The sequence below is a fragment of the Aricia agestis genome, chromosome 5, assembly GCF_905147365.1.
Source record: "Aricia agestis chromosome 5, ilAriAges1.1, whole genome shotgun sequence".
NCBI lineage: Eukaryota > Metazoa > Arthropoda > Insecta > Lepidoptera > Lycaenidae > Aricia > Aricia agestis.
The window spans coordinates 14916413-14938204 of NC_056410.1; the positions used below are offsets into that span (position 1 = coordinate 14916413).

Below are 21792 nucleotides of genomic sequence, written 5' to 3' on the forward strand. Positions count from 1 at the left end.
TAAAGTTTTTTACTTACGATTTTTATTTTGGAAGGCTCTTTGAAAGGAAAGAATTTATATTCTACAAGAGTCTATTTTATATGAGTCATATATTATATTATAGAGTCAGTTTAGTATTAGATATTTAAATATTTTTATAATCGTCATCAGGTTAATATTAATATATTATGTTTGCATTCACATAAAATATTCAAGTTACAAAAAATTTTGTTGTCCGGATATGTATAAAGCGTCATCTAAAAATAAGAAACGAGGATACTTTCCCCTACCTCAGAAAATTACTAAGTGGTCTAGCTGCCGCACTCAAAGTGGAACATTAATTACTTAATTCTAATTAATTCAAAATTTTGACATAAACCCCATACATTATCTGTCAAACTCTTCATTAAATTGAAGGTTAATCTTAATTGTCTCTGTGTACTGCGGTTAGTGGTCAATTATAGCTAAATTATTCCTATATTTAGTGATGAAAAATCGGGGGTTACATATTTAAGTAAATAACCAAAAGTTTATTCCGTATACCTACTCGTACTAACACAGTTGGCTGCAGCGAGACTTAATCCTAACTGCTAATAAACGTTCTTAGGATGTATGGCTAGTATGATTGAGGAAAAATGGACTTTTGTATCAGGTTGTAAAGTTCATTTTTAATATTTTTCGCTTGATATGATTTGGCACGTGTGCCCAACCACACTGCAGCTAAAGTTGCCCTATTAAGATAAGAATAAAGAATGTTTTAGAGGGATGTTTTTTTTATTAAAAATGTCCCCAACTTTGTTGTCTCTGTGAACAAGATTGATGGAACTTTGTTATAAATCTAACGGTCATCGCACACTACAGCTTGCGTTAAATGAGTTTCGTTCTTAGATTTTTTCTGTATTTATTAAATTTTTTTATTAAATAAGGGGGCCAACGAGCAAACGGGTCACCTGATGGAAAGCAACTTCTAACGCCCATGGACACTAGCAGCATCAGAAGAGCTGCAGGTGCGCTGCCGGCCTTTTAAGAGGGAATAGGATAATAGGGGAGGGTAGGGAAGGGAATAGGGGAGGGTAGGGAAGGGAATAGGGTAGGGGATTGGGCCTCTGGTAAACTCACTCACTCGGCGAAACACAGCGCAAGCGCTGTTTCACGCCGGTTTTCTGTGAGACCGTGGTATTTCTCCGGTCGAGCCGGCCTATTCGTGCCGAAGCATGGCTCTCCCACGTCAAATTTCAAATAAGTTATACTGTTCCTATTTTATTACTTCTTCGATGTTATAATATTTGGGAATGAAATTGAAAAGTGTAACATTTTTGACGACTAATGACTATATTTTGTTGACTCCGTAAGAACACAGGTAAAGTAGTCTACTTAATTCTAAGTCACAGTAAAAATGAATCAAATTAATGTGAAACAATATAAGATACTTACAAAAGTAATATTCAAAAGGTACACAATATGTGCGAGGATCCCATCTAAAGATGTTTATCTAATAATTTTGATGGACCTTCTAAACTTACGAATGAAAAGGGTAGTCAAAATAAATGCAAATCTAAAAGGTATTTTACTTTATTCTTTGTATTGGAAAAAGTATCGTTAAGTATTCAAAGGCACTTAATGATGCTTTTTTATTCAAAGTCGTTGTTTTGGCCTCTAGTCGGATCGGTCTGTATCCATTCGTCTAAGCGACCATAATGATTGAGGAAAACACTTACGAACTTACAGAAAGATTTAATAAACTTACTTTAATTTGAAGATACTAATAAATCCTCCATACATTTTCTTCAAAATCCAGATTAAATTTAAAAGTCTTTGAGTGCCTTTGTTACTGAACAGTATGATATTAATTATTATAATAGCCACTGAGCTACTATAACCACACATTTAATGAAAAAATTAAAATACATAGGTACTTACAAATTACAATATAAATTATAATTTTCGGATGAAAAAAATAATTTAATTCTTGTTAAATAAATTTTTCGTTCGACAAAGTTTAACATAACACCTATGACCTCAAATTAATGAACAGTTAGAATATTATTCTCCCATTAAATATCTCGGGTTAAACCCGGAACTCGTGCGATAATATTTGTTCGAGCGATCGCTCGAAATCGTGTTTTAGGCGATAGATGTGGAACGTGCATTACCGCATAATCCACTCCATTAGAGATTTTGCATAGATAGTGTGATGGAGTTCATTCATACTGAATGTAGAAGCAACATTATAGAGGCATAATATAAAGCTGAAAGAGTCTTACCTTTACCTTTTTTTTATGAAATAAGGGGGCAAACGAGCAAACGGGTCACCTGATGGAAAGCAACTTCCGTCACCCATGGACACTCGCAGCATCAGAAGAGCTGCAGGTGCGTTTCCAGCCTTTTAAGAGGGAATATGGTAATAACTAATAGGGGAGGGTAGGGAAGGGAATAGGGTAAACTCACTCACTCGGCGAAACACAGCGCTAGAGTTGTTTCACGCCGGTTTTCTGTGAGAACGTGGTATTTCTCCGGTCGAGCCGGCCCATTCGTGCCGAAGCATGGCTCTCCCACGAATAAGAAACCTCGAGATAATCCTACATTTTATGATGTTTGGGCAGCTTAGGAAAATATCATAATGCTATGTAAGTAACTTGCATAGCGTAACTTTTCTTGTATTCTTATTTTTTTTGGTGAAAACTACAACCATTTATATGTATTGTATTGATGGATAAAATTTATGTGAATGTTTTCTGTTATGTAGAGTAGTGTTTGCACGCTATGTAAAAAAACAATTTTTGATACAAATTTAAACGAACTCGCTTATTAGCCTTGAAACCATTTTATCTTTTTTTTTAATTTTTTCTAAGAAATAAGGGGGCAAACGAGCAAACGGGTCACCTCCTGATGGAAAGCAACTTCCGTCGCCCATGGACACTCGCAGCATCAGAAGAGCTGCAGGTGCGTTGCCAGCCTTTTAAGAGGGAATAGGGTAATAGGGGAGGGTAGGGAAGGGAAAAGGGTAGAAGATTGGGCCTCTGGTAAACTCACTCACTCGGCGAAACTTTATTCGTTGTCGTTTTATTCATATGCTTTAAAACAGTGTTCTAAAAACACTGTAAAACTTACTACAACCATAAACGCCTTACTTTCATTATATTATTCGTAAATTATGGAGACATAATTCTTATATTATTATCATGCGAGTTTGGTGAATCAGCGTCACGCCCCTCATTATCAGTGCCCATTTGGCGGCTCACGGCCCGCTACTGCCCGCACAAAACCTCCGACGCGCCCTTCCCTCCATTACGATTGATGAGTTGTCGTTTTTTTGTCTCCGATGCTATAAGTATTCTTTTGATAGAGAAACTGTTTATTAAATACTAGAAGTTCATCGTGACTTCGCCCGCGTAAATAAGGTGATTCGCGGGAAGCGTACATTTTCCAGCAAAAAAAGTAGCCTATGCCCTTTCCTTAGGGTGAGGCCAAACGAGCGCAATTTTGTGAGTCGCAGAATTTCGGTCGGCAGAAATCCTGCTGCATTCAGTTTCATAGAAAACTCCTACTTCATTCACACGAGTGTAATTTTGTGAGTCATTTTTAGTATGAAAAATAATTTACGGGACCGAAATTCTGCGGTTCACGACACACAAAATTACGCTCGTTTGGCTTTATAATACTCTATAATATCCTTGCCGAAATTCATAAAAAAACGATCTAGTTACTTTGATTCTTCGCTCCATATTGGTCACATTTGTCCATTATGTTACATAGGCAAAAGCTTTCCTCGATAAATGGTCCATTCAGCACAAAAATAATTTTACAGCTCCACCCAGTAGCTTCTGAGATTAACGCAATCAAAGAAACAAACAAAATAACGAACATTATCTTCAGCTTCATAATTATTATTTAAGGAGTTACCCAGCAAGCTTTACTTGGGTGCAGTGTGTTTATTAAATTTTAAAGCACTGATTAATATCTCGCAGGTCTCAAAATATGCGACGAAGTCTTGTTTATGTGAAGTTGTTTTAAACTCAAAAATTATTCCATAATATGAACACGGGGTCAAAAGCGATTACAATAATTAATGGTTCGTATAATATTACACAAGACACACGTTACTACTGCTAGCTTAGCACGTACCGCATTACCCTCTTAGCGCTTTGTTTCCAGGGGCCTTACTCCCGAAACAGGTGCCTTACTCCCGAAACTGATATCGATTTCGATTTTCGATTTCAACGGTTTTTGACACTTTAGACATGCTTAGAGACAGAGTAAAAAGCGACTTTGTTTTATAATATGTATGTATAGAAGAGTAACATTGTCCTACAAATAAAACAATCCATATTTTTGGACCATCAAATCAAAGTATGAAATCTTTTCTATTTCTATTAGCTACCGATTTAAAGATTTTTCGGAGATAAAAATGTTGTTCGTCTTATCAAAATGAAGCTACTTCCAAAAAATTTGCTTGATAGTAATAAAAAAAATGTTCTAGGGCTCCCGTACTATAACGTTTAATATTCAAGAAGTCGTAAGAGAGTTATTTAACACTCCACTCTGACCTTTGGTAAGGAAAAAATAGGTCAAGCCACAATAATATGCTTGACGCAAACGGAGTGACATTTCATAAGAAATGTTTATTTCTTGTGTGTCTAAAATATTGAATACTGCGACGACTTTATTGACATCCGCATCGCTTAAAAAATATGTGTTATTATCTAGATGACGCCCGCAACTCTGTTGCGCCAAAATCATTCTGGAATCGTACATTTTTGTGGGATAAAAAGTATCCTATGTCCTTTCCCGGGACTCAAAGTATCTGAATTCCAAACTTCAGTTTAATCGGGTCAGTGGCTTGGGCGTGAAGAGGTAACAGACAGGCAGACACACTTTCGCCTTAAAATCCTACTAATATTATATAGGCTAAAGTTTGGATGTATGTATGGATGTTTGTTACTCTTTCACGCAAAAACTACTGAACTGATTTTAATTAAACTCTGTCTCTTTATAGATACAAGTTTGGGAGTTTTGACTTTGTTTTAAGATCGGAAAGCATATAATGCTACTATGCTAAATATATACATCATCATCATTATCATCACTACCATAAACCATTTTGACTCTATTATTGGTACTTTTCATAGTATTTTATTATATTATGTCACTTAAACAGTAAACTGCGGGTAACACCGCGAGGCACAGTTAGTATTAAGCAAGTATGGATAGGTCTATATGCAATATAATAATAAGGTCTGTAGTCCATGGGAACGAATTGACTTATGTGCTTTCTGTGGCTTCAGCAGACACATCTCACTACTCAGCATGTATTAATATTAGACAGATGGCGGACCAACGTCATTTAGTCGGTTTGCGTCAATTTCAACGTAACCAAATTACACGGGTCCGTCAACTGCCTATGAATGAATTTCGTCGATGGTACTTATGACTCCGGAGTCCCGACTACCTGTGTTTGAGGTACAATCTACCCACTAGCGGTATAGAGGCCATCTACTTCGTAATACGTAGATTCTACTTATCTAGTCTCTACCCTCACTTCCATTTTCACAGACACTTGGTCTGTGCCTATTACTATTTTTGGTACCAATATTGTATTCATTTTGACAAGTTACGTCAACACTATTATCAAAATTTCCATAAACTGTTTCCATAAAAAAGTTACTACCGTGATTTGATTGTAAACACTTACAATTGTATTTTATTTATATTGTAGCTCGGTAAAAAGATTTTTCCTGGAATATTGGAATCTTCGTGATATTGATGCGTATATTTACGCATCGTAATTTAATAGTCCCTCACGTTTAAGGTAATATCCCTGAATTTTACTCCGAAGCTTGTCACATTTACCGAGTGAGCAAGACACGAAGAATCCATTAATGCAAGAAAAAAGATTATCTCGTCGCCTTTGATATGGGATATTGCTTATAAGGATTTTAGGAGTATTGCGCAATATATTTTCATAGAGCAGTGCCGGGTTTCTGTACTCTCGTTAGAAGGATTAATATTGTGTTTTTGGTAAGAATTATTATATGATAGTCTTCACCTCACTTGATTTTATGTAGTGTCTAATAAATTTTATTTTATTTTATTTTATTTTATTTTATTTTATTTTATTTTATTTTATTTTATTTTATTTTATTTTATTTTATTTTATTTTATTTTATTTTATTTTATTTTAATATATGATAGTGAAGTCAAAAGTTATTTTCAGAAGTTTGATATAAATATCTTTATTATTCTTAAAAATACATTGTCACTTACATGAGGTCATAACAATTAGCAGTAATTAATATAACGATAATAAGTTGGATTTCATTAAAAAAATGCAAGACTGATTTGTCATGGAATTCATGAACTTGCCTAAACAAATAATCGACAGGACAAAAATTAAATAACTAGTAAACCTTTGTTTCCTATTTATTTAATTTTTTGCCTTGCCTGCCACGTACTCTTAAGTTACTATTTTTATTTACCTACTTGGAAACTTAGAGTAAGTTAGACTTACTAAAAAAAATGGGTATTTAGCTTAGTTTGTGATTTATTGCGCCATAGTTTTTATTGGCAAAGAACTACCATGACTTAATTGAATCTTGCCAAGTTTTGAGAGAACAGAGTGTATGTTGCTTTATTGCGTGAACACACAAAAGAGCTGGCCTTTGTTGTTTCACCTTTTGTGTATAAGATATACAGTTTATGGACCGAAATTATGACAGCAAGAGTTTATGGTAACTGGTGTACACTGTCGGTAAAAATAAGGCTTTACTTTTAGTGCTGGAGCCACAGTATTGCCTGCATAACAATAATATTTTGACTTCTATGTGTGTTGCAGAAATTATATCACGATTAGATATTATGGGATCAGGTGAAATAATTATCATGAATTAATATTACGTTGTGTAAACAACTAACAATTTGCAATTAAAGATAATATTAACATTAGTTATTAAAGTACTTAATTCAAACATAACAATATCTAAAATCTTTGACGGGACTTTGACCCAATCTTCAATCAATCAATGTTTTAAATTACAATATTAACTAAACAAGTTAGATTTCACTTGTACTTGATGTAATATACTGTAGGTATAATAAATGAATATCAGGTTTCAATACGGGACAAAAAAATTATTACAGCAATATTTTCCTCTTAATAGTTACTGGTCTGGGACCTGTCAGCTTTTGATAGGACAGTTTTGATAAAGAGGGTGCTGTTATGTACTACTTGTATTTCATTTAATATTGTAAGTGTATGGTCGCAATATTGTGTAAAGCTTAGTAAAGTGGAATTAAAATTATGGTATTTTTGGATTTTACAATATTACTGGCTGTCCCGGCAAATATTGTTTCGCCATATAAAGTATTTCGTCCATATTATTTTATTGAAGTGACTAAATAATAATGTCACCATGGCAACGTCCATCGCTGCTATCCCGTTGCATAAACAATGGTCGCTGTCAGTCTCAAGTTGTAATAATTTACCATTATTTATTCAAAAAATGCATTTATCAACATAAAAAGTACCCAGTAGCCGATTCTCAGACCTACTGAATATGCATATAAAATTTGCTAAAAATCAGTAAAGTCATTTCGGAGATGTACGGTAACTAACATTGTGACACAAGAATTTTATATATACGATCCGTTCTGGACAGACACACGAAAATTATTGTTACAGCGATATTGTTCAGCAATAAACGAATGACTGCAGGAACGAAGTCTCTGGAATCATCTTAACAATTTATTTTTGATATAACCCCTAAGCGACGTATGAGCAATACCCAACACAAAAACATAACATAAAGAGAGCAAAAACATTTCGCATTAATATTTCCTTGCTCCGTGTTGGCAATTATTGCCTGCGATTTCCGGTTTTTGTGCCAGCGGCCAGCAATTACGTACAAATATCAAACTGCGATAAAACCACGATTTTTGTCGTTCCCACCTTTCGCAGTAAACTCGATTTATTTCGATGCGGCTTCGCGAAATATTGTTTGTAAAATAAAATCTTATATTATTTTATAAGCTTTTATTTAACTTGCTCTGTATGTATGTTGGGGTGGATTTTTGGAACTCAATTTTGTTACCGTTACATTTTACGTTTTTCGTTTCTATAAAAACAAAAAAAAACCTTTGTTTTGTGTACTATGTAAATAATGAATTAATGTACTATATTGTGTAAGCAAGCATTATATTTTAGATCTATTTTCTACCGAACATAATATTCATATTCGTTGTTACGATTTTTTCAGTATTTTCCACTGTTTCTTTCGATTGTCGATGCTCATTATCAACATAAAAAACGCTGTATTATTTCTTACATCTTGCAACTCATTACTTGCGTTATAAGCTGGGATTAATTCGAAACTCGTCATACAAAATGTAAAAGATACTTGAAAGAAGTTACGTGACCTCTCCAACATAGCTCAGCTTTACTAAATAAGGTCATCCTTTTCAGTAAAATATTGAATATAATTCTGTTCTATTTACTTATCTTAAGGGGCGTAGTATTTTATGAAGGCGTTTATTTCGCTAGCAAATATCTTGGCGACTCGCCAAGGTTTAAGGTTCTCATAGAGCTGATGTTTAGATAAAATTATTATGTTAAGATTAATTAGTACCCCACCTAGGTCTTAATTTTTAAAATGATAATCAAGTTTGCCAATTGGCATGGAAAATGTTGTTTTGCCATAAAATGATTTTCCCTGTTTTCCTGCTTTTCTTTTGAAGTTTTTTCTGAATTTTTTTATAAACCTCACGGAGCCAGAGACCTTTCCAACGAATGCAAAACCGTGGAAATCGTTTAGTGCGTTCTGGAGTTATAGCGTCAGGAAGGAAAACCCGACTTATTTTTATATATAAGATTATAATTTGAATTAACTGGCACCGTAAGACTTGCTTAAGCTTGTTACTGATTAGCTAATTAAAAAGCTTAAGCTCTAGTTACAGCGTGTGCAGACGTGCAGGTTTTTTCTGTAGCGTTTAGGAAAACCCGCCAGCTGAATCCACGCGTGCAGAAAACGCTCAAGTCTGAATGCACCCTTAAAGAGCATTTCGTGCTGATAGTCTTTCATAACTTTTGTTATCATCAATCAATGATCTAATAATAAAAGTATTTTAACAAGATTAAACTGACTTCAAATTGTACGTAATTAAGAATTAAAATTCCCTATCTCAAAAACTACTGAACCGATTTTGATGAAACTTGCAGTATCGCCTAAGTTGAACAATACCTAGTACAACAAAAAATAATCACTTAAATTGGATTTGCAGTTCCGGAGATTGCGTGCACAAACATAAAAACATATATACATACATACAGCTGTATACATACATACAAACATACACTTTTGAAATTTGGCACATTTGTTCAAAAGCTGCTATAGATTAACATATACAAAAACTGGACAGTTCTGGAAATATTACATACATACGCGACGAATCGATAACCTCCTTTTTTAAGTCGGTGAAAAATAACAATGAATCCAACAATATCATTAGTGTTTGATAAACACTATACAAGCTCAATTTGAGAAACGGCATTACAAACATTCCCCCAGCAAATGATCCGTAAAATTCCCTCCGTAAAAGGGCAATCCACCATTGAAACGTCCCGGGGTATATCATGTTCAGCATAGTAAGCGACAGCTGAACATCTCGATGCAAATTTATGCAAAGCGCAAAAGTCGACACGTGGTCTCGTGATGGAGGCAGACGTTCGACTGTTTACGGCGGAAATACGATATTGTACTTTAACGAAACATCTGATATGCTTTTATGATGTCGTTCGTATTTTGCTCATTTTCTTCGTAACTCGACACTTTTTGGTTAGTCTTTTATGTTGGTTCTATTTACCTACCAATATTTGCGGCAGTAAGCATGCTTTTATAGCGTAGATAGTGTAACATGTAATTTGTAGAATATGTAACTGCTGTGACTGTTCCATCGGTGCCTCTACTGCTCCGAGCTCGTCATATAGGGGCCATGACAAAACTGGTATTCACCAGATAGTTTATACAAGCAAATTTTATAATAAGGGCCTGTTTCACCACTTTCTGATCAAGTGCCTAATAGGCTATTCACAACTTTTTTGACAGATTCTCCATACTTGATCTGTCAAGTTAATTGGTGGATAGCCTTATCAGAAAGTGGTGAAACAGACCCTAAATGTTATTAAAATAAAAGCAAAATCTCGAGTACAATTATTTATTAAAAATTAAAACATCCAAATACGGAACACTTATTACAAAACAATGCTCACTACACTTATAGTGTAAAACAAATTTCGATTTGGAGAAACACAGTTGCAATATTTTTAATATCATCGAGAAAAGATCACAATATCTAGTCTTTAAGCCAAATTAATTACGACTATTAGTATCTACATTACGATTGGCTAAAAATAGCATTTAGGCCGCACACAGAGATCGCTCTGTGTATCGACTTTTAAACAATTTAATTAAGTTTAAATTACTCAATGCTCTGTTAGCTAAGAAATTAAAGGTAGACTGAGATCAGGAACTTAAGAATATACTTATTACAAGCTTAATCGCGGTTTATTAAATATTCTTACTTCTTTACTAATAAATTTATTTACGCAGTGTCTTACTATTCAAGGTTTGGTGTCTTAGGGCCTGTTTCACCACTTCCTGATAAAGTGCCGGATAGGATATCCACAAGTTATTTGATTGAGGGCCTATTTCACCACTTTCTGATAAAGTGCCGAATAGGCTATTCACAGCTTTTTTGACAGATTCTCCATACTTCAACTGTCAAGTTAAGTGGTGGATAGCCTTATCAGGAAGTGGTGAAACAGGCCCTGTTTCTCCATTCTTTATTTGTCAAGTTAAGTTGTGGATATACTATCCGGCACTTATCAGGAATTGGTGAAACAGACCCCTAGTCTGTCATTTGACTTTTTTAATATGCCAGATAAAAACTATCAGACCTTTTCAAGGTTCACTATCTTTGTCTATCATTTCAATTTTCCCATATGCCAGATAAGGGCTAGCAGACTTTGTTCGTTGTGTAAATATGTATTTTTATTAATAGGATAATGTCAAAGCTTTACATATAACACAACGTTTAACGGTCGTTCCCAATATTTGATCTATCTCTGGTTTTGCCCTACTAGAGATAGGAATAGCTCACAATTGACATAAAATATATGTCTCTAATGTCTAATGTGAGTTATTCCTATCTCTAGTAGGGCAAAACCAGAGATAGATCAAATATTGGGAACGGCCGTAAGTAGTTACAACTTCACGTTCAAGACGGTCGAATATGTGAAATTAATTACATATTATATTGTGGAGCGGCTCGCAGCCCATAAGAGAGATCTCCAACCAAAAGTGATGATATGCTTGAACAGGGGGCTAAAATGGTCACTTTGGAGAATCATATTATGAATCATACTATGATTCATTCTTTTAAAATCGTAAAATACAAGTCTGCTTGCAATTCATATCTAGTAATTCGTACTTATTTGACATTTGTCATTTTGACAGTTGTGACAATTCATTTGCTGAATTTATTGGGAGGAATTGCTAAATGTGACCATTTTAGCCCCGCAGATCGAACGATATTCGTTTTAGGTATCATTTAAGTTTTCGTGTGTTTTTTATTTGTATAATCCTTCAAACTGGTTTTTTTTATTAATTTAGGGCCGTCTATGGGCTCTGCGCCCACATCCTTTTTTTGCTATCTTTGTATGGTTTTTCGCACTAAGGATAATTTAAATAATATCATTAATTTTAATAATAATTGTAGTCCATCACGCCATGGACTTTTTTTTTAAATATTTAATAGAATATAATATATTATGATACTTATTCAAACTGGTATTACTCAAACGTGGAGTGGTTACTTCTGATTTTGTTCGATTACCTTAAATATTAGAAATATTTTGACAATTCACTAAATCTATCTTAAGATCTAGTTGTTCCTCTTTACAAATCCTGAAATCTAATGTACATTATTTACAATTTTTAGAAATTCATTAACGATGTCCATTGAAAGTATTCTACAATTTTTTGGAGGTGTTTATCGATTTGAATACTATGAGAAGAAAGATATTTCTTTGTTACCTTCGAAACACTTGGTGTTTGTGTTTTCAGATTCATACATTGTTCAAGTTAAATCTCAATTAAAAACTGTATAAAAGCAAGTGAAGAGATCATTAATTCAAATACAGTCGCGTTCTACGCAGTGCGGTAAAAGTATTTGTGTCTGTCCGCACTTCACTCCTTTAGAATCGTTGCTGAATACCATCGAAATACCATACTATACAAGAGAAACTGAGACAAAAATATGGTTCCAGAAAATGCTAATGGCGCCCTTTAAATTGTGTAAGTCGTGGTAACAAAACGCCAATGTATTGCGACTACTATTTATAGCAACAAGAAGGACATAACAATATTGTAAACGAAAAATATTAAGAAAGTGTCTGATAAAATGTATGTTAACAATGAATATTAAATTGATAGTGAGTTTAAAACATATTGAGATGACTATTCTTCCTTTCGTAGCAATCTCGTAGCACTGCGTAGCTTTGCTACGGAGCCGTAGCTTGCTACGGAGCTACGTACAATTAGTATGTCCTACGATTTAATTTTTCTAAAATAACTGTAAAAACTTTACATAAGTCTAGGTTTTTTCATCAGTTAAATAATAACAGTCATAAAGTGGAAAGAAATAGTAGCTATGTACAATATATTAAATACTTGACTATAGGCCTTATTCCTAAAAACAAAATGCTGAAGCAAAATAATTTTATTATTTTTATAGTAAATTTATAGTACATTTCAAAAAAATGGGAAAATTTTACGCCCCATCTATGTTACATTTCTTACTATCACATTTATAAACATTCTAACACTTTTTATTTAAAAAACAGGTAATATTTATGAGAGCCTAAGGATGTACCTCCATTGTGAGTTATTCTCGATCGAGATGAAATGCGATATATAATAATATTATCATATTATTACATGTAATGAATAATGATTGTTCAAAAACTTCATGAGTAAAATCAAAATTAATTACTTAAGCAATATTATTTAATACAGGAGAGGACCAACACAAGATACAATATTACGTACATCTTACAATGAATGTATCACATTCCGCCAACTGAGCAATTTACACATGTAATATGAAGTCTTACCGAGCAAGGTTACTTATGTTTAAAATTCAAATATTTCGTGTAGTATCACACCAGCTTTTACGTAGGTAAAAAAAGTTACAACATTTATGATTATATTTTAAGCACACTTACCCTAATTCGCCATTTAATTATAATCCACGTAACTAACCATAATAAAGGTAATAAGGATGAGAATCATATTGATAAGCGGAGCGATCAGCGGGGCGGAGCGTCCCGATGCGGCGAGGGCGCTAGCCGCGGCCTCTACACATTGCCGGTACGCAATGTGCTCTAAGCAGGTGATTGCGCAGAAATGCTGGTGCGCGCAAGCTCCATCACAGCTGTCAGTATTATCATGCTTCACACTATACGCTCGAAGATACCTAAAAAATAAAAATATATCACAAATGCTTACAAAATATGAGTACGTCTACTTTTATTAAAAAAAAAAGAGTTTTCAACACTTACTTGTAAAAGCTAGTCATTTCATGAGGCATGCCTATTCGAAGTTTATCAGCGAGGTTATGTAGCGATTCCGCTGATACATCTCGAAGGCCGTAGTACTGCGTGAGGTTGTATTCCGCTACCCACTCCGCTCCGCCCGTGGCCGTGGTAGCACCCGCGCGGTTCGCCGCAGCCAAGTCCAAATAGAATTGTGTGTAATCCAATACCTGGTGATTTGCATAAATATGAATACATCAATGCAGCTATGAATTTAGATTTTAGATTTTTGGTTAAAATAACGGGGTGAATCAATCGAAATATTTTACCATTGGAATTGACATTCGCACGCCAGTTTTTTAACGATTTGTAACGCAATATTCATACGAGCATTATATTATGAAAAATAATATGTTTACTTCGAATAAATATCGAATAAATATTATGTTTACTTCACGCCTCACATCGCAACGACAGCGGGGTTAAAATGGTCGCTTTGGAGAATCACACTAACAATCATAATATGATTCATTTTTTTTAAATCGCAAAATGCAAGTCTGCTTGCAATTCATGTCTACAACTCGAAAAGTCTTTAAATGAACGTGTCGAAAAAAGGAACTAACGCTCCATCATTACAAAAACGTCATTTTTGACAGTTCTCCTTTACGAGCAGCGCCACCGCCCACGTTCATATTTAACCTTGTCGCACTGTAGTAATTCGTACTAATTTGACATTTGTCAGTTTGACAGTTTTGACAATTCATTTGCTGAATTGATTGAGAGGAATTGCTAAATGTGACCATTTTAGCCCCGCAAGTTTATAAAAGCGTAATATTATGCAAATAAAGAAATACAAAATTTCCTTACTCTATGTTATTTAACTCGTATTAAATTTGAAATTTTGATATTCAATCACAAATTGTAGGTTAATATTGAGGCCATTTACATATAACATCAAACGTACTCGTATTTAATATATTTAACCTCGATTAAAAGATTATCGATACGTATATTTCGTACAGAATATTATAATGATGACCCATTTATAAATGTATCCTATTTACTTACTCTTCGATATTCATCGGCCTTGATGGAAATTTTATTGTATTTATTTATACGATTATATTTTATTTTCATTAACTTTTAATTTCTTTTTCGTTATTTTGTTTAATATTTTATCTTATACGTGGTTTAATATAAATCTACCAGGGTTCGGAACAGACAAATTGTTAAAGTTATAAACTAGGCAAGGTATATACTATGTTGGCACCTTACCACCTACAGTACGTTTACAGCAAAGGAATGACAAATAAACCTTACTGTTGATTTGTGAAAATAACAGAATAACCATATTCAAAAGCGGACAATACATGGTAGTCTATAGCAATTGTAGGCATGATGAAAATGTTTTATTTTGGTAAATTATAGGACCATTCAAAAATAGAAATATCGGTGAAAAAATGACTCTGATCACTTAAAAACTCTCCAAGATATCACAATTTAAAACTCACATAAAATAGACTTTCCCAAAACGCTCCATACAAAATGTCAGCTAACTGTGACGTCACACATAGCTAGTTTGTAGGCATCGCGGGAAGTTTTTGTTCGATAGCTATATAAGATATTGCGTTTATGAAAGTGGTATCATTAGAATAATTGTTACAAATTGCATAACTTATCGAATGGTATCCAAAAATTAAGAAATTTTATAAAAAAAATCGACTTGACTATCCAACTTTAAAGGCTCATAACAAAAAAAAAATACATAAGTAATGAAACGGAAATTTCGGGAATACTTATTTTTTATCGCTATGTCTTTATTTTATTTAAAAATTCAGCTAATCTTTGACCTTGTCGCCATCCCTATTGTATCGGTGACAAGATTCTATCGTATGTATTTTTTCAGTTCTTTATTGTTTATGATTCCTGCTGCTATATTTACATTGGAGCACCCTTTTTTTAAGCTATTTCATAGCTTTTATCGCGGACTTTCAGCGTGGCGACCGAATCAAAAAATTCCGTAACGGAAATAAACCTAACACCCCCGGCTTGCCAGACTTCGGCACGGTGTTTACGTGCGTGTGACTAGACATATACGAATTATAATTGCATAACTTGATAAAAAATGGTATGCGATAGCTTTACCGCGGCAGTTCCCAAGTGTCGCACGTATTTTTTTTACCTTTCCAGTGTCAGTGTCGAACTTGTAGAGCCTGAGGCCGGGGTTGGAGGAGCCGGCGGGGTCGCGGTGCGGACTCACGGACGGCGCCAGCAGTGCCCACGATACCGGTTGTTCTACAAAACAATAAACGATCTTTAAATGAGTACATACAAACTGTGTTTTTGAAAAACACTCTCAAAAATACGCAGAACCGCACACACGTATGTGCGAATACAAGTTACACACAAGGTGAGGCTTGATCTGTACACATATATTTAAAAATTTTAGTATATCATACATAATATATTTATTACACATCCAAGACAAAGTGGATTAAAACAGGCTTTTACTATTTTAGATGATATATTAATATTATTATAATTTAATGTAACAAAACTATGATATGAAGCGTTTCAATTCAATTAACGTCTATTTCACTGTCTAGCTATTGGCGGCGGACCAAAATGCGCCAAGATTTTCTCTAATTTTAGTTGGCATTTTGAGCATTATTCACTTTATCAGTAATACCATTTGATACTTTATTCTATTAAGCTGAAATTGTTCCCATTTTTACATCTCTATTTAATATTAACTACGGAAAATTAACGTTTATAACTTTATAGTTACGACTTAACCCACTTTGACATAAATAATTGGAAACGTGACAAAGGCCCCGACATTAACGACCTAAAAGGTAGTTTTTATGGCAAATAAGGTAAATAACATACCATACTCGTACTCTCTAATTACGCTTCCATCACTGCAATAATAGGCTTCAAAAATGTACGTAGGGATCAAGTAATTAAAGTTGAGTTTCGTGTTTAAACGCTATTATTTTAAAAAATTACTCTGGAATTATTGGCTGTTTAGGTTACATGCAAGCACCGAGCCGACATGGAACTTGTTTAAAAATATCGGCAGCAATTATATTATCCATGATGTTCCGAAAAGTAGAAAATATTTTTTAACCTTAAAGCTGGCGCGCGCTGTAATGCGGCAGTGGTCGCGCGTAACCTAAAAGACGTCGAATTGGAATAACAAAACACTTTTGATTCAACATTATTCATTATTTTATTAATTTAATTATTACTCTTTTTAAGAGTAATCCAATTTATCCAGAAAATTAAAATATGTATTTTTAATAAAAACTTAGTTATAAAAACCGCTGACCCTAAGTAGCTTATCTTGTGTGAACAGGGGCAGAAAAAGTGATCGGAATTTTCTTCACCTAGTTCCGTTTTTTTTTTTCATCTAGCAATAACACTCTATGTTATCGGTCAACGACGACTTAGTTTTATAAATATAACTTATAATTTTCCTCAATTATATGAAAACTACATAATATTATAAAATAATACGAGAGGCGCGCGGAGTCTTTTTGACGCCGGCGTCGCGACCAAAACAATTGAGCTCCTTGCTGCAAAGAGGTGCGGAGACTAAATGTAAGCTATTTATTTGGTAGAAAGATAAATTATGAAAAGCTACCGAGAGAATGATACGGATTCAACGAGAAATATCGATAATATCAGCGAAAATGTATTGAAGGGAGTCGATTCGACGTCACGCGACCGCTTGAAGGTTAAACTACATACTGAGTGAAACCATAATATAAATCTTTGTAGCTTGCTAATTCTGTGGCTAAGTAAAATTTTGATATAAACTCGGGATAAGGCTAAGAAACAAGAAATTATTGTAAAGCTGACAAAACTTTTCGTAAACCTACATTTACACAAACGATAACTGTTCAAGGCCTTTGCCTATTATAATATAAACTTTTCCAAAATTATATAAGGGAAAGCCTGCAGAACTTGTTTAGTAATTCGCCATATGAATTATTTATTAGTGCAGCACATTAAATGGGTAGTATTTTGATCCCCTGTTTTACACATGTCGGGTTAAAATTTATAATATATATATTTTTTTATATCGCCTACTTAGTAAACAATGTGTGCGAAACTTGTTTACTATACAGCTTTGCTATAGAAATATTATTTAGATAAGTGAACTGTCTTTAAAACGATGCTATCATGGACACCACAACCAGTGGCGTGTTTTCCCACAATGTCAATGATAAACTTAAATACTTTATCGATAATTGCCGTAGTACAAACATTTTGATTGCCCTTCGCCCTACAATTAAACCCTACGGTATTAATTACTGAAACACTATACCAAAATTTGAAGGGCTTCTTTTGGGGAAAACCGTAAAAAAAGGTTTCCATAACCTGAAATGGAAAATGATCTAATTGAAAAATGATTTATTTTCAATTTATAACAAGTTATAATTTGAAGTAATTGTAAACCATGTATTGTGTGAATTAAATGACCTTTTAAATACAAATTTTTTGGGCTTTAGAACGACCCGGAAAACATAATATTATTTTGTTACAATGGTTTACCCATAAAATAAAATGATCTCCATCGCTACAAGATTTCACCCACGTTGGAATAATATATTAAGTAATTTATTAGTATCATAGTAATGTAATAAATCCTACCCTTCTCAGAACTCGGGGTGGGAGAGGGTAGCTTATAATAATTCCTGTTAATCTTGTGGCTTGTGAATTCATGGTGTTAGCTCGAAGAGAGACTTGAGGTAAACATTTTATCTGACGAGGTTTTTTTGATAAAAATATAGATATTGCTTCTGTGAAATACTATCGATATTCATGTACTTATTTTAATTTTGTTCACCGCAAAAATACGTTTTTCAGCAGAGGAAATGATTATTTGGTTATTTTTCGTTTTTTTTTTTTGAAGTGAAAACTTCTTTAGCAGCGTTAAGCACTTTTGTGGGATAGATAAAAACTGTGAAACTCGCGTCAGATTCTCGTGCTGATCGAAAAACCGTAAGACGGTTGGAGAGTAGTGTTGTAACATCGAAATCGATTAATCAAACAATCGATTGTTTTTTTTCGATTATCGATATTTTTTAATCGATTGTAAGGGTTTCGATTAATTAAAAAAATCGATTTTTTTAAAATCGATTTTCATAAAGAATGGGCTAAAAGTTTAATCGATTGTAAGGGTTTCGATTAATTTAAAAAATCGATTTTTTTTAAATTTATTTTCATAAAAAATGGGTTAAAAAAATAATGCACAACGTTAATAATCAAGTTTTCACTTCTGCCGGCACTCCCGGAGTGTAACCCGTCTTTTTTATATCTGTATGTTTCAGAAACCGAAATGTGTATTTCGTTTTTTAAGCTCTTGCATAGCTTTTATCGCGGGCTTTGAGCCCGGCGACCGAATCGAGAAATTCTGTAACGAAAAAAACGTAACACACTCCAGTGCGGCGTTGACAGACTTCATCACGGTATTTCTGTGCGTGCGACTAGACGTATGCGAATAGTAATTACAGAAGATGATAAAAATGCTATGCAATAGCTTTACCGTGACAGTCCCGAGTGCCACTCAGCGTCTGAACAAATGTGCCAAATTTCAAAAGTATATGAAGGTATGTATGTATGTATGTATGTTTTTGTTCACATATCTCTGGAACTACCATTCCGATTTCAGTAATTCTCTTTTTTTGTTATACTAGGTATTGTTCAACTTAGGGAATAGTGCAAGTTTCATCGAAATCGGTGCAGTAGTTTTTGAGATACGGAATTTTAATTTTCAATTACGTACAAATTTGAAGTCGGTTTTATCTTTTTAAAATACAGTTATTTTATATCTTTAAGTACCGTACCCAGCAACGTAGGAATAAAATTCCAAATAAATAAAACAAGACTGAAAATATGTTGAAGCTCTACTTGATCTATTTTAAAAACACTCGGACATACAGCGCTATAAATCTCACCTTTATCGTATCTGAACATGTCAACGGACGAATGTGGAAAGAATTGTGCCGTAAAATATGTACAGGATACTTATTGTCGCCATTTACAGTAATCTAAATGATAAGAATCTGATTTTTAAGTAGTGCTTACTACAAAATAAAGTAAAATTAAGTTTTTTCCATTTCAAAACTAATAAATAAATAAGTACTTAATTACCTAATAAAATAAGAGCTTTGCAATATTTATTATCATAGCATACATAGACAGTCCTTAAATTAATGCTCCTCCAAGCACACAAAATAATAACACAATCGGTCAGTTTCAGAAAATGTTGGCAAGAAAATCAAGACGAAATAAATTAGGCACAGTAACGCACCCAAGACCAGGTTTCCCCTCCGCATTCTTAAAAAAAATAATTTTGAAACATTATAAACTCACCTTTATCATATATAACCCTGAAGGTGTCGACGTGGAGGTGTCCGAAGAACTGTCCGGCGATAATCCGGGCGTACCGGCGCACCGTCCGCAGGTATTTCACGTTGGCTTCAACTGAGTGCACGTTGTACCGCGAGTCCGAGCCAGGCGCCGCGTGACCCACTATGTACACCTGCAATTTAGGGTTAACTTTAGGGTTGGCACGCTATAATTTAGAGTTAAGTGTAGGGGTATCACACATGAAATTAGGATTTCAGTGTAATTGACCTTGTGTTATGAATTATGTCATTTGTTATTTTATGTACTGTCAGAAAAATGGATTTATAGGCAAATGCCGGACCTTATATTGATAGGTTGGTTGTTAGTTGGTTTAGCTCATTCGACACACATAGACTGACCCAACAGTCTGGCATCTGGCATCTCTCTATGAAATAATTTCTTTGGTAGTACCAGATAAATTGATCCGTATCCTTATTCAGTCGTGATCTGCCAGCTGAAATTACCCGGCCTAGTTACAAAGGTTCGGAATCTCGAATCGAAATTAATTTCACTCGTCTTAAAAAGTGCTAAAAGGTAATATCCACTGAATTAGAAATGTTCAAACAGAGAAACCTTCCAAACTAGCATCAAATAACAATTTGTAAATATGATCAGTTTGTTATTCCCTTTGTCTGTTTAGTTGATTAGCCGGCCACGTCAGGCGGAACGTCTGAAGCTGAGGCATCTCTATGGCATACAAACTGGGTGTATGACTCCTATTGCTTTGATGACAAGGTTCAAATTTGCATCAGTTTGTCATCAACGGACACAAGGCCCCTTGATGCGTACCCGTCTGTCGCTCCATGAGACATTAGCTGCAATGGCCTTTATCATAGTAGCTGCGGTGTGCTGATTTACATCGGCACAATAGCAGACGCCAGCATTGCTGGGTTGCTGGCTAAAGGAGTGAGCACACTGAGACGGGCCGTGCCGGGGCTCAGCGTGCCGGGGCTCATCGCAAAAATCCGCCTCCATACAATTTATATGGAAGCGGATGCGCGTATCGCACACTGTGTCGGGGCGCAGCGGATTCCCGCTTCCATACAAATTGTATAGAGGCGGATTTTTGCGATGAGCCCCGGCACACTGAGCCCCGGCACGGCCCGTCTCAGTGTGCTCACTCCTTTATGGCGCTGACCAGCAGCAATATAATGCTGGTGATCTAGCGAGGATCTAGCATCGCAGTCTAGTGTTACTAGCGCAAGTTACTGTAGCAACAGCCTTCAAAAACAACTAAGCTTATTGTGAAAACCATTACATTATTGTTGTTGAAATTGGTATACTTTCTAAGTAGTACAGTCATGCTTTAAACGTATAACTAGTTTTATAGATAGGTATACTCGAAACAACGCCAACGAATCGTTACGTTGTTAAAGAGCATATTTATTTCATTTACAACTTTCTTCTTGGTAATATATAAAGGATTCGTTAAAAACGCAGTTTAAATGTAACAGTAGGAAGTAGGAACTAAATTTTAATTCTATTATATACAGTATAATATATCGAAAAGTTATCCATTCGAAAAAAACTGAAAATGTTCCATGCAATTTCTACACTATCGAGCAGACATGTTTAATTTGCTCCGATTTATGTCAACGTAAAAAATAATTCAATTGAATAAGATCGGTGAATATATTTTTATTGAAATTGGTTCGCAATCCCTGGCTTTGTAAGGCGCGACAGGAAAAACAAATATAAATTGAATAAGTAAAGGCTTTCACGCCGCGATTTGAAGTATATTTACCGTGGAATGACACTGAATTATTAATTTCGCTGACGTTACCATTTGAGAGAGGATTTTCTTGAAA

At 34.5% G+C, this 21792-nt stretch overlaps 1 protein-coding gene across 1 annotated transcript in view; it reads right to left on the bottom strand.

Moving 5' to 3' along the window:
* Positions 1 to 13021: 13021 nt before the first annotated feature.
* LOC121727035 (acid sphingomyelinase-like phosphodiesterase 3a) overlaps positions 13022 to 21792 on the bottom strand; it is an 87980-nt gene continuing 79209 nt past the window's right edge. The window contains exons 7-10 of the mRNA XM_042114714.1: positions 19949 to 20117; positions 15747 to 15859; positions 13592 to 13794; positions 13022 to 13506 (exon numbers count right to left, since the gene is read on the bottom strand). Of these exons, the coding sequence (XP_041970648.1) occupies positions 13269 to 13506; positions 13592 to 13794; positions 15747 to 15859; positions 19949 to 20117 (723 nt within the window). The 3' untranslated portion in view covers positions 13022 to 13268. The remainder of the gene's footprint in view (positions 13507 to 13591; positions 13795 to 15746; positions 15860 to 19948; positions 20118 to 21792) is intronic.